Genomic DNA, 13,764 nt, shown 5'->3' with positions numbered 1-13,764 from the left:
GTAATCTTGTTCAGCATAAGCTTTTTAACCTGTAGGAGAAATAGAGAATAGATGACTAGCAATTTTTTAACAGGTCCTGTTGGGCAATTTGAGGGTCACAGTTTGGAGACTGAAGCAGATGCATGGGCCTGCCAGATACTGTTTCATCGGGAGTGAGCTTAGGTTTTTCAAAAGGCAAGGACCTTAGATGCAAAAGGACCAGTGACAGCACCTTGGTCAAAGTCTTAGGAAATTTTCCTAATTGGGTTTTAATGATGTCACTAGTCTTTTCTCCTAGTCCTGAATGCAGCCTGTACAGCATAAGAAGGACTCTCCAGAGTTCTGGCTTACCTGGCCAGTAAAATGAGTTCCTCAGTCACTATGCAAAAATGATGGGGGTGCCCCCTATAGGGAAGATGTTTTGAAGTAATTTCTTTGCTACAAAAGAGGCAGTTGCTTATCAACAGGAAAAAGCTTCTACCCAGTGAGAAACATACAGATCATTTGTTCTTAACAATTCTGTTTAGATTAGTCATGAAAATTTCTCAAGGCATTAAACAGCTAGCCAACATCTTAAGTTCTCTTCCTTGGTGACAAATTTTGTAACAGAGATTAACGTGAACTTATTTGACTAATAAACCCAGGTAGAATAAAAGTTGTACATATGCATTATATTTAACATACCTACTTTAATTAAACCAACAAACTTAAGTTAGCTTTCATTTACTAAAGATTTTTCCTAGATCATGCAAACTTGAAAAACATTTGGGTTAAGTTTCTGTATTTCAGAGTTTTAGAATACTTAATTTGATAATCGCTTATTTTTCTTTAAGCCAATTAAATATGCTCTTTTGCAAATTAATTTTGGCAATACCACTCAGAGGTAGAAAAACATTACAAATATACAATGTACATAAACATACAGACAGATGCAGAGAGATCATAAAGCTTTTGTTTTAAAATTTTAGCCATGAGACAGGTACAATAATGCAAAACTTACGAGTTTATAGAAGAACAGTTTTATCCAAATCCTGTTTCTGGAAGTTGGAGTAAGGTAGGGTTACCTGCTCAGATGGCTAACGCTTTTCGTTACTATTTGTGGAGAAGACACTTAAGATTTTTCACTCACCTAAGCTCCAAACAGCCTTCCCCATCTTTTTTTCCTTCTGGCGAGAATTACCTGCCTGAAGTTTGTGTTTCTAAGAGCTGGCCTAGGTAAGAATTCTTGGAGGAGACCAGGTAGAACATTCACAACTCAAAGGCACAGGAAAAAAATGGAAGTTCGTCCAGGAAGGACTTTTCTTTCTTAAACCCAGGTATTTTACAATGTCTGCAAGCCTTTTGAGATGAAGAAGGGATGTCTGGGGATTGACAGAAACGATAGGTGGGCTTTGAACTGCCTCTAGAGCGGCATCTCTGTTCGTGTAAAGACTAGGTCTGTAAGACAAGGACAGGCGGGGAATTGGGTTGCAACGTGAATGACATCATAGCCCATCCAACTGCATCATCTTCTATTTGCTTCTTTAGATCAGGGAGAAGATCTTCAACTAAGATGGAATGCAAGAGATTCCTATGCTCTAGATTTAGAGCTTTGTCTTTGGAATGTTTTTCTTTCCCTCTGGGCACATAGCTTCATTTTGACTTGGGGGACAAAGCCTTTAAAAAGTTCCTAACGGGCTCTGTATATCAGCTTCCAGTTTGGCCAACTTCTGACCATAGAGCTACTTAAACAATCCTTTTAAATATCTTGTCAGGGGGACAAACAGTAAATATTCCTGGCCATATTGAAAGACCCCATGGATGCAAGAGGCATTCCCAATGAGGGTGCAAAGGACACCACTCTCCCAAGCTCCAGAGCCACTCCCAAAGATAACCAAAAGAAGGAAAGACTTAGTTCCCCTGAGGGCTGGCACTAATCGATAGGACCTCAGCCACAAATGTAAGGTGCAACTTAACACTTCTGTTATAGCTGCCCAACCTGACGGTCGCCAAGCCAAGTTCTCAGGACACAAAACGAGACAAACAAGAAGGCAACAGCTGTCCCTGGGAGAGAAAAGATCAACCAGTGGGTCTGGATTTGGAAAGGAAGGGACATGAACATTTACCTTTCTATCTCAACTGGGCACTGCAAATAGAGATTCAGGAGAGCTGACTCTGGTCAGAATTCTCACCCCTTCCAGCTTCTGCCAGATTTACCAGGATCCCATCTGCAGGCTCTGGAACAACAAGGATTTAGAGAGTGTAGCTCCACTAATCTACCAGAATTTGGCAAGGTTTTCCATTAATTTTAGTTTCCCCTTGGCTTGTGAAGGGAATAACTGGTAGCAGTTACAGGAGATTCCATGGAGTCCCATCAGCCCTGGGAGAGCCCAAATGGGGGTCCTTCTTTGAGAGCAGATATGGGAGTGTCCGTAAGGCCACCAACTTGATGGGCTTCTGTTTACAGTCATGCGGCCTCTTCAACGTGGGGAGACGGTGCAGACAGAGGACGAGTATGAGGCAAGGTGGAGAGAGGGCAGAGTAGGAGTTAACATCAGTCTTACAGTCTTTTATCTTGGGTATCTCTTGTATCTTAATTGTTTTATTATCCTTTTGCAATGACTCTTTCAGTGAAGCTATTTGGGAATTTTGCAGCCTTTTGGAGGCTTCCTCACGCCAATTAAAATAGGTATCCCACTCCACTTGTTTGATTCGGGAGCCCTTGCTTTCGGGTGCACTTCTGAAGTGAACAGTCTTGGCTAATTGGAACATTCCTCATGGTGACCATTGCCATTTTAGTTTGTCTTCAGTAAGATTGGTCCATGTGCATGCAGACAGACCAAAAATTTTTTTAACACAAAACTGCTGGGGGTGGTTCCTAAGGCCGGCGGGGCGGGGTCGGGGGGGCACCCTTAAAGCATTTTGATGACTGGGATCCCATTTTCGGAGTTTTTAATCCTCGATAGCCTAAGGCATGAGCTTAGGGCTGGGACTTGGGTATTGTTTGACAGTTTGCCTTTCACAGGATACTTGTTTGTCCTGGTGGACAGCCTTTGCCCATGACCAGGGGTCTCATTACATGGAATTTTCCTGCAGGTGGCCAGTGACCTATTGTGAACCTTGCTTGGCTGTGACCACCTTATCCTTACCCGGGAGCCTTGTGTTTTGCAGACAGTTGTCTCTCGTTAGGTGTTTGACCCATGCCCTCCAATTTTTGTTTTAGTTTTGCTCTCGGGAAAACTACACGTTTGAATGTGAACCAAGTGCATTCTAATTCAGAAACCAAAAGAGTACTCACCAGAAGGACAATCTGTCCTTGCCTAAATCCTGAATAAAGTCGGACAGATCAACCAAAAGGAGGGAGCTTGAAATCAGAAGTCTCCTTTGGATCCCAGGGCTGCCACCACTGTTAAAAAAACAAGTTCAAAGTTTAAAGATCTTGTTGGCTTCATTCATTCAAGTTGCAACCCAGTTCCTTATGGAATTAGAAACTGTCCTTGTCTTACAAACCTAGTCTTTATAAGAACGGAAATGCAGCTCTAGAAGCAATTCAAAGCCCACCTATCCTTTTTTTTATCAATCCCCAAACATCCCTTCTTCATGTCAAAAGGCTTGCAGACATTGTAAAAGACTGGATTTAGGAAAGTAAAGTCTTTCTTGGAGGAACTCCCATTCTTTTCCTGTGCTTTTGAGTTGTGAATATTCCACCTGGTCTCCTCCAGGAACTCTTACCTAGGCCAGCTCTTAGAAACGCAAACTTCAGGGAGATAATTCTTACCAGAAGGAAAAAAGAAAAGCAAGGCTCTTTGGAGCTCAGGTGAATGAAAAACCTTAAGTGTCTTCTCCACAGCTGAGCAGGTAACCTTAATTGATTCCAGCTTCCAGAAACATGATTTGGAGTCTACTGTTCTTTTATAAACTAGTGGGATTTGCATGATCGCACCTGCCTCATGGCTGCGGGCAAACACGGAGCCTGCGTGTTCTCTTTCCATCTCTGCCTCTACTTCCTGCGCCTGGTGATCATATCCTTGGGAGGAAGCGCACAGCCCTGTGGTGTGAAAGCTGCTTGGCCTTGCTCGGGCATTGGCCCGCCTCTGACCAGTGACTGGGGTTAGAGGACTCTGGCCCTCCCGGGCCACGTGGCCACCCTCAGTGAGGGTAGGGCAGACACCCTGGTGGAACACACCACCAGGACGACGCAGTTAGGGAGAGACTGTCCCCCAATGAACAGCGTACGTCCACCGTGGGGTCCAACCACCTTTTGCCACGAAAAGTCTCTCAGTCCCTCAGGCACGATGGCACAGGTCAGTTTTATCAGGGTGGAGAGAGAGTTTGCAGGGTGGGTAGGATGGGATCAGCTACTTACCACCGGAAGACAGTGATAGACGGGCAGGGCCAGTTCCGGAATTAGGGCCTTGATGTTACTTTGCTTCTGAAGCCACCTTTAAGCATATTAACCCCAGTATATATTTCAGGGGTTCCAGGCACAGGACTCTCTTTAAAGGCCACGGTATGCTCACAGAGGCCTTGGGTTTTCCAACGTTGATGGGTTTTTTAAAAGCCAGATGAGAAACCTTCACGAAATCCAGAATGCCTTCATCCACTTGTTCCTAGAGAAATCAGCAAATCAAATAGAAAAATGGCGATGATGGCTTATTCTCAGTCATAAACTGGTTCACGAGGTTGTGCTGAAGATGCTCCTGAAACCTGCTTTTCTTTGAGTCTCTTCCTGCCACCCGTCCACAACCATAACGGTAGCGCAGGGCATGGGGAGATCAGCGGCAGGGGAGGAAATCATCTTCTGACATTTATGCAAAAAGTCCTGATGCTGTTTCCAAATAGGTATTTCTACCCCCAAATCGGCGTGTGCTCTGGGGAGGTCAAACTTGAAAACCCAGCTTGAACAAACCCACACCTACTAACTCAGAGGCACAGACCCGTGTCCCTCACAGGAATGTTATTCCAAAAACTGAAGGCTGTGGTTAAAGGCCTACAGGTTTCATCCCTTTAGAAATCAGCACAAATGAACACTCAGAAGTTACCAGGAGTAAAAGCTCTAAACAAAGGAAGAGCACAGGCGGTAATCCAGGCCACTCTGCAGCTGTTCCTGCACAGGGCACCGAGGTCAGCCATGCCCACGTCAGGGGCTGCGTGCGGCCAGCAGGGTAGGGAGAGGAAGGTAGGACCCCATCTCCTCGGGCCAGCGTCTGGGCGCCTCCTGGGCAAATTCCAGCCCACTCCTAGATTCACTGAGATGAAGTGTGATCTTTAGCCCTGAAAGAGCTAGTTTAGGATCAGTGGGGAGGGGCCGTTTCCCTAATAATGACGCCTAGTAATGATCATGGGCATCAGCATATCCGTGTGATTGCTTCTTGATATGTAAAAACCACAGCTGACCCTTGAACGACACAGATTGGAGCTGCACAGGTCCACTTATACTCAGGTTTTTTCCAACAAATACAGTCGGCTGGCCCTCCGATCCACTGATGAGGAACCCACAGATACGAAGGGCCAACTGTACTGCACCAGTTTATATCAGGGACTTGAGCATCCTCGGACTTTGGTATCCAGGGGGGGCTCTTGGACCCAATCCCCTGCAGATACCAAGGGATGACTGTACCCAACCTGCGTCGTGACGCACAGCTGCCAAGTATTTTTTTACAAAGTCTTTTCTATACGCTTTTCTATATATTTTCAATACTTTTTTTTGATAATCACACAACAATACATGTTATTTCAAATAAACAGCAGTAAGACTCCATTCAAAATATCACCTCAGTTTCCCTACAGGGAAACCTGCCATTTCGCATGTGCTTCCGGGATAGAATAAATATCTGGGGGACGCTGGTTACACCTGGGATCTCAGGGAGGACAAAGCAAACCACTGTTCTGAGAAAAAAAAAATCCTGCGGACTCCAGCCGGAGGGGTTCTGGGCCTTGGCTGCATAGGAGAGTCACGTGGGGGGATGTGAAAGCTCCTGACACTCAAGCACACCCCAGACCAATTAAACCAGCATCTCCACGGTGGGCCCAGACAGGAGTGTTTTGGGGGTTCCCTGGTGATTCCCAGATGCAGCCGAGCCTGAGGACCACCGCATAAGTGTTGGCTCCGTTTCCCTCCACAGCTGTGCAAGGTTTAGGTCCCCTCTGTGTGAATGTTTTCCCGTCGGCGCGAGCCGGCTGTACACTCAGCCTTGTCGCAGGCCTGGTTCCTTATGAACAGGGAAGACTAGCGATCATTATCGGCCCCCTGTGAACACGTGCTTCTGAACGCAGACTGCTAAGTGACATTCCCCCCTAACCGTCTCCTCTCGTCCTTGGATTCCCTGCAGGAGCTACAACGATAGCTGTTGCCTGGATTCCTCCCTCTATCCGGAACTAGCTGATGTCCAGTGGTACGGGCAAGAAAAAGCCAAGCCCGGGACCCTCGTGTGAGCCAGCCGGCCTCAATCTGGCCGCCTCGACGCCATTCTGAGATCACCTCACTGCCTCTCATTTGCCTTACCCAGACGCAGTGTCACCCTGCACCAGCTTCGGCCCTCAGCACTTTTCTTCTCCTGTCTCCGCGTCCCCCTCACCCTCCAACAACCTGACTGAGGAGACATTCTGGAAGGTTCCGGTCCCACTGTGTGTCCCCTGGCTCCCTTGCCCAGAGAGCCAGGCACCAATCCTCAACGGCACCTTGGTGGCTCCCCCCTGCCGCGACAGCCCCCTGGCCGGGAACCATCAGGGAAGCTGGCTGGCCTGGATTCCTGTGGGCTAGTGGCATTGGTGGAGACCAGGAGAGGGGACTTACGTACAGGGCGATCCAGAAAGACTGTGAAAGCTGGGGCCCCCCTGGAGGCCCACCAAGCCCTTGGTGACGAAGATGCCTCGTGCGAACATTCAGCGGACAGCTGAACCGCTTCCTGGGAGGAGTGACTGTGGCGGGAGCAGGGAGAACGGAAACAGAAGCTGAACACGTCAGAGATGCATCCAAGGATCACAGTCAGTTATGCTGCCAAAGATTTTAAAAAATTAAAAACTAAAAACACACAAAAAATTAAGAGGGGCCAAGAGGAAGACGTTCTTTGTGCAGTGAGACCTCCTTTAAATCCTCCACTGCTATTGCATCCCACACGTGAACGTCAGCCATCTGTGACGGATGCCCCTCTTCACCCCTCTCCATCGAGAGCCTGAAAACTAACCCCATGTGATGGCCACGTCGGGGGACCCCTGGCTGGCACTGCTGACTTGGATCTCCACGAGTCTGGACCCCAAGGAGAACAGACCCACGGGGAGTAGCGGAGTGTCCGCTTAGCCCCGGCCTGCATGGGGGGTTCAGCCCAAGACACAAAGCTGCTTTCCTTTGCGGATTTGTAGGAAACGTAAGGTGATGGTTGCCAAAAGTGGTTCTCTCTCATTAAAACAGCCAGTAAAAGTGTACCCTATTTTTTTCTCACAAGGTGTTTCATGTGATTTTCTATGGGAAGCCAAGGGAAAGAGCACACTGCGATCCATTCAAGTGTTTAACTGTCGTAGCCCATCTTCTGTTTGTTAGCACTCGTGTGACAAAGAGCTCAGAGCCGATGGCACCCGGCTACCAACGTGTCACTTCTTCCAGGAACCCAACTATGCCCTTAGGTAGGAAGACCGTACTCACATGTCTACTAGCTGGCAGGCAGAGCAGGGTTGAAAAAATATATCAGCTCCCAGAGGGCCCATATGCCTACGACATCATCAGCGACCTTGATATGTCACGATGGTCTGCAGGTACCAAAAAAGGAAGAGAGAAGAAAGGTGTGTGGGAGCTGCACGTTTACATGTGTTTTGAGCTATGCTTAATACACAACTGGAAAGCCATCAATCTTCAAAGGCCTCAAAAATAGTTTTATAATACTAACAAGTGCACACTCGTAGTTGGGTTATTTCAAATGGCACAAACACGGTCTCCACAGAGGTGGGATGCTGTGCTTATTGGCGCAAGTGGCGGGGCGGGGGGGGGGGGGGAATTTCTTTTCTCACTTGTAATGACTTCCTACTGGAAAGGCAGTGGACAGCCAGAGACAGGAGCTGGGGTGGGGGAGATTTGTGGGCAAGCAGAGTTGAAATTAGCTTTAGCGTAACAAGAAAAAGCTTTGTTTTTTATGTATAGGTAATCCAAGAATAAACAACAGACTCTACCAGACCAGGAGGGTAAGAACGGACACTTAGCATTGGTTAAAATGAACTATCAGGAAATACCCACAGTGCTCCCCCTGCGGGCTCACAGCAGGCTGGGGCCAGGCTGGACGGCTCAGGGCCGGGCTTCCCTGGCTCTGTGTACGGCTGGGTTGGTGATACCAGCTTGCGGAAGGGATTAATATTCACAGAACACTTTAGGGGTGAACCCTGCAGGGCAAATAAAATTGGTTATGATGATATTAAACGATTCTGGGGATTGACACGGGCAGGGGTGTTGCTCTTATTTTGATGCTCAGAGCTACAAACAGCAGGTTTTTCTTTCCCCATTCGGAAACATTCTGTATTAGGCCAGATTCTTTCTCCCAAAAGAAGATGCATGAATAATCAAACTGAACTCTGTCCCAGAGGAAAAGTCAAAAGGGAAATAGACGAGGTGACCAGGTTACATACTGCGGATGATACAACAGGGATAGTAGTTTGAAATCAAGTCTGAAGTCAGTCGGATCAAATTTTTAGCCCAGTTGGGTTACAATGACTGAGAGACAAAAATTCTTTCTAAACACTTGGGTGTGGGATTCGGGGGGCAGAAAGGAATGGAGGCAGGATAGAGGGGCAGAATTACAGTTCAGGCAAACAGTATGATGGTCTGGTAGTAAAGACGGAGATTAAGTAAAACAGGTTTTACTGTTGAGCTGCGTTCAGTTCCTACAGGATGTACGTAAAAGTGCTGGTCCTTTGAGACTGACGTGGTTAATGATGAGTGTGGTGGGAAATGATATAGTTACTGTACACAAGCACTGGCAAGCTCTTTATGTATCCCTATTTCTTTAAGGCAAATTAAGATGAAATATGAAACCCCTGGTCTGATACAAAGCCCCTACTGGATTCTTTGGATACGTATAAGAAACTGCCTGTTTAGCCAGAAGGCTGGTGAAAACACCTACGTCAGACTTTGTTATGAGACAGGTGGGTTTTTCTAATTTGATCATATGCAGGTGAGTGCTGAAACCGTTCAAATTCCAATTTGTTTTCATTTGGTATTAGTTTAGTTCTACACATAGCAAACCCCATCCAGGTGCTATCAGATGACCAGTTACTGCTTAATTAACTAGGTGTAAAGTTTTACATATACATTAATGTCAATAGTTTATTACAAGTCGTGTAAAATGGACTCTAGTTTAATAATGGGGAAGAAAGGATTAGGTCGCTCCTGAAACTGACTTGTAGAGCATGTAAAATGATTTTACTGGATTCTGTTCAACTGTAATCAATGACAAAGATGTATGTTGTAGACAAAGTTGCAGAATTAAAAAGAAATCTGCTTTTAATTTATTCTTTTTGTATTAAGAATTTGTATAGTACCTTTACATTTTGCAAAACAGTGTTGTCAACACTTATTAAAGCATTTTCAAAATGAAAAGATCTCAGTTGCCTCTTGGACATTCTGTTTGTTTCTAAGTGATAAATACGCATGCTCCGGGGATCTGTCATTCAGTTGCCTGTGCCCCATCGGGCTCCTTTTTTAAAGTCAGTCTATATAGATGATATTCTCAATGGCTTACTCCATGATGTAGACAGGCTTGGTTTGTTTAGTAGAGGCTAATTCCCTCTTATTCTAGTTTCCTTTTTTAATTATACAAAGATAATATATTCTTAGGTATTCCTCCTACTACAAAAAGGATTTGAGATGAGAGGTCAGCCTTTGTTAGGATGCTATTTTTGTATTTGTATCACTGCTCATGACAAATAGTTACCTGTGTGCAGTATGTGCTAGGCTGGGTACTGTTCCCACAGAGCAGTGCCACGTGGAAGAAACACCGAGGGCGTCTGGGCTCTGGAGGTCGTCGTCCTTCGTCTCTGTCCCCTGTGGTCCCTGGTTCTGTGTAGGACAGAAAGGGCCAACTGGGGAGACAGGCAGGAAGCTCAGGCTCTTTACCACCACTGCTGTTCATACCACAGCTCAGACTCCTGTCACCCACCCTCTAAATCCTATCACCAAAGCAACAGTCCGCTGGGCCTGCAGGTACAAAAAGCCCACACTGATGGGCAAATCGGTGACTGGCTTACTTTAGTGGAACTTTTGCTGCAACTACATCCCTGGCCCCCTAACCCACACTGCATGAAACTAGAAATCTGGCCGCCAAGAGCATCCCGGGATGGAAAGCCTTGCTGAAGCATTTGCCACCGGTGTGGGTTAACCCCTGCCAAAAATGGAAACAAGCCATTGAGAACTTGAAGCACGTCTGGAAGCAAGCCCATCAGGACAGCATCTTATACTTCCTAAGACTGTCCTTGGCAAAGCAACGAGGGCCTCTGTACCGAGGTGATCAACACTGATTGCAAACAAATAGGATCTCCCGTTAAGCCTTTTCCATGTAAATATGTCGCCGCTCAGGAAAGAAATCTATCTCCTATTAAGCTCTATCACGTGAAAGCAGCTGGCCCACAGGACGCTGGGACATTCCCGTTTCTTTCCCACTCCTTCCTACCTTTCACCACCCATACACACACACACACAAGCACACACATGCACACACACGCACTCCCCTTACGTTGTGTCAACAAGGCAATTCCAAACAGTCATTATTTTGGTTATTAGAGAACACGGTAAATACCTGATTGCTGTAGAAAGCACTAGAAATAGCCAGGCCTCTCCTTCCTTACTCCCAGAATACCAGTTCAAAAAGGCTCAGACACGAAATTCTCTCTAAAAAGAGGAACATCAGAGAACCCCTGATGTGGGCCAGCAAGCAGGCAGGGGCCCGCTGTTGAAGCCAGTCATTCACTCCATATTGTGTGATGGGTCCAGGTCCTCAAAACCTTACATTCTCGTGGACTAAACAAACAGGCACACGACCATGACATAAGGGGAAATGAGGTCACCAGCATTAAACAGATAGAAGGCAGAGAGTAAAATGAGCCCCATGGATAAGAGGTCAGCAAGTGTGTAAATGGGATCTCTCGCTCGTCTCTCGTTCAAGGAGCTGCCTGGTCAAAGGGATGGCAGAGAAAAGGTGAAAGGATGTGCAGAGGTATAACCTCTCTGCCTTGCACAAAATCACACCCCCAGCATAGGCAGTATCTGTTCAGGTAACAGCTGAAGGACCTGGGTTGCAATTCAGGAGTATAAACAGCGAGCAGGTTAGCTGATAGGGCCCGTGTGTGTGCAATTGCACCAAGATTTTTTTTTTAAATCAGAAAACCCCATTTTTCTCTCCATACATTTTTATCCCCACAAAAGAGTAGGTTCCTTTTGTTTTTCACCCATTCATCCATTTTCTATCAAACCCCCTCCAATCATGCTTCCATTCCTCCCACTCTACCAAAACCACTCCTGTCAAGGTCAAAGATGCCTCCCCACAAGGCCAAATCCGATGGTTGATTCTCTGTTCGCGTGCTATGTGACTTACCCGTAGCAATGGGCACAGCTGATCCCTCTGGCGTCCTTCATGGAAACCCACTCGCCACCTGAACCCAGGACAGCACATCCTCCAGGTTTTCTTCCTCATCACAGTCAGGGCTCCTCCCGCCAACCTCCTTGATGGTTTTTCTTCATCTGCCCGAGGTCTGGGCGCTGGAGTGTCCCAGAGCTCAGTTCAAGGCCTCCTCTTTACCATCCACAGTCATTTCCTGTAGCTCTCCTCTTGTCCATGGTTTTAAGTGTCTTACGCTGAGGACACCTGTGTTTCTCCCTGTACCCTGGACCTCAGCTCTAAAACTGGTCCAATCCTCCAGCCCACTCAACAGCTCCACATGGATGTCTAACGTGCTAACACGTCCAGAGCTGAATTTCTGACGTTCCCTCCAAACCTGCTCCATTAATGACCTTTCTCAGCTGAGTCAGAGGCAACTCCAGTCTTCCAGGGCTCAGGCCAAAACCCTTGGAATCAACCATGATGACTTTCTTTCTCACCTCATGGTCAACCAAATGGATGTGAAATCCCTGCTCTCGGAAGATATATATTCTCCTGGGAGTAGAAGGAGGGAGAAAATGAAAGCAAATTACATGGCACATTAGGAGATGTGTCATGAGGACAGTATTGGGTAAGCAAGGTTGGTCAGTGGAAGATCTAGCCCATGACAGGAGGAGCAACCCCTTCTCCTCCAAGTAAGGTAAGAACAGGTGGTGAGTGTGGGAAACAGACCTGAAGCTTTGCCTCCATACTCAGCCCGGTGTGAGAAAAGATAGGTGAGGCCACCCTCCAGGTGAGACAGGAAAGGAGGGCAGGGTCGGGCTGGAGCAGAGTCACAGGTGAGAACAGCCCCGAGAGGAGAGGAGGTGGAGAATGCCCTCCAGGCATCACTTGGGGCCCAGCTGCCACCGGACGCTTGGCGTGTGAACTGCCTCCAGTGGCACCTGCTGGTGGGCGCGGGAGGGGACAGATGGAACGTGCCGGGCCCGGGCTGTGTAGTGCAGTGTGGCCGGAGGGCAACAGGGCAGGAGAGTAGACGGTCCTGGTGATTGAGTGAAGCGGTGACAACGGGATCTAGACGGACTACACAGAAAAGCAAAGCCAAGAAGGTGACGATGAAGTAGCACCGAGCAGAGGAGTGAATGGACAGAAGGTCTTGAAGAGACTGAGGACGAGCAGGGTGGGAACGGAGGAGACGGGGCACGAGGACAGGACTGCACGCCCGCACAGGAGGTGAAATACCCACTTCTCCATCGCCTTAGTTCTCCGCGCTTGGGGTGAATCCCAGGATCTAGGAGCAAAGGCCACGCGTGCCAGCGGGAAGCCAACCTGAGCTGGGGGTGCCGGAAGAGGACCCGGCCTCATTCCCCCTTGCGCAGGAACTGCGAATCTGGCTGCCTGTTCAATCAGGAGGCCAAGACCACGCCTCCTGGGCTGAATATCAAGGGTTGTGAACAGGATAGTGCAGAGGCGACAGAGGTGATAACCAAGGGAAGCAGCCCGTACCCCTAGGGCTGGGAGACAGAGACAAGGGACTCTGAAGACCCAGAAGCTGCAGGGGGCGCCCGCGGAGCTGGGAGTCAGGCCTCTGAGGCGTGGACACCGCGCAGCTGGTACCGGTGCCTCGGGACGTGGCAGGACCTCACGGAGCCGGGATCCAAAGGTCTGAAAGGGGCACCGGCTGATGGCGCTGCGATTTTCGAGAGGCAGAGCTGGTTCTATGAAAGTGTGGCAATCCTGCGAGCCAGGACCTCCTCCTCCAAGAATGAACTGTCACTGCTGGGCTGCGACCCGCGGCTGGGCCACCACCGCCAGGGACAGGAGGCAAACATCGAGCAACAGGCCCCTTCTTCCCTCCTCGGGGTTCCCATCTCCCGTGCGCCCCACCATCGGTAGAACCCAACAAAAAGCCAGTAAGCAAAGGAGAAACGTGGTTTGCAGGGTCTCATCCTGAAGCAGGGTGTGGCAGGTGCCGCAGGAGAGGCAAACACAATTTTTTATAATTTTGCAAAAAACACATGTACCCTTTCGGCCCACGTTAGCGTAATGTGAGTTACTGTTCTAGAAGGGACCGTGGTAATAACAGGTGGAAGCGTATCGAGATACTTTCCCCCGGGACTTCCCTGGTGGCGCAGTGGTTAAGAATCCGCCTGCCAATTCAGGGGACACGGGTTCCAGCCCTGGTCCGGGAAGATCCCACATGCTGCGGAGCAACTAAGCCCGTGCGCCA

At 48.1% G+C, this 13,764-nt stretch overlaps 1 protein-coding gene and 1 long non-coding RNA gene across 15 annotated transcripts in view; one reads left to right on the top strand and one right to left on the bottom strand.

The window, feature by feature from the left end:
* The window catches only part of FRMD4A (FERM domain containing 4A), a 466,908-nt gene extending 457,365 nt beyond the window's left edge, over positions 1 to 9,543 (top strand). For all 14 annotated transcript variants that reach the window (XR_014261317.1, XR_014261318.1, XM_082452755.1 and 11 more), the window contains one exon: positions 6,291 to 9,543. Coding sequence is in view for 12 of the 14 variants with exons in the window: in XM_082452755.1 (XP_082308881.1) it covers positions 6,291 to 6,393 (103 nt within the window). In the remaining 2 variants the exon portion in view is untranslated. The remainder of the gene's footprint in view (positions 1 to 6,290) is intronic.
* On the bottom strand, positions 2 to 13,734 carry LOC309656448. Its single transcript, XR_014261346.1, has 5 exons — positions 11,532 to 13,734; positions 9,876 to 10,000; positions 7,601 to 7,704; positions 4,325 to 4,568; positions 2 to 3,364 (listed from the first exon to the last, which is right to left on the bottom strand). It is a non-coding gene; the product is annotated as an uncharacterized lncRNA (long non-coding RNA).
* Between the last annotated feature and the right edge of the window lie 30 nt (positions 13,735 to 13,764).

The sequence above is a fragment of the Balaenoptera physalus genome (genome assembly GCF_965194825.1).
Source record: "Balaenoptera physalus genome assembly, chromosome: 2".
NCBI classification, from domain to species: domain Eukaryota; kingdom Metazoa; phylum Chordata; class Mammalia; order Artiodactyla; family Balaenopteridae; genus Balaenoptera; species Balaenoptera physalus.
This window is presented reverse-complemented; position numbering and strand designations above follow the sequence as displayed.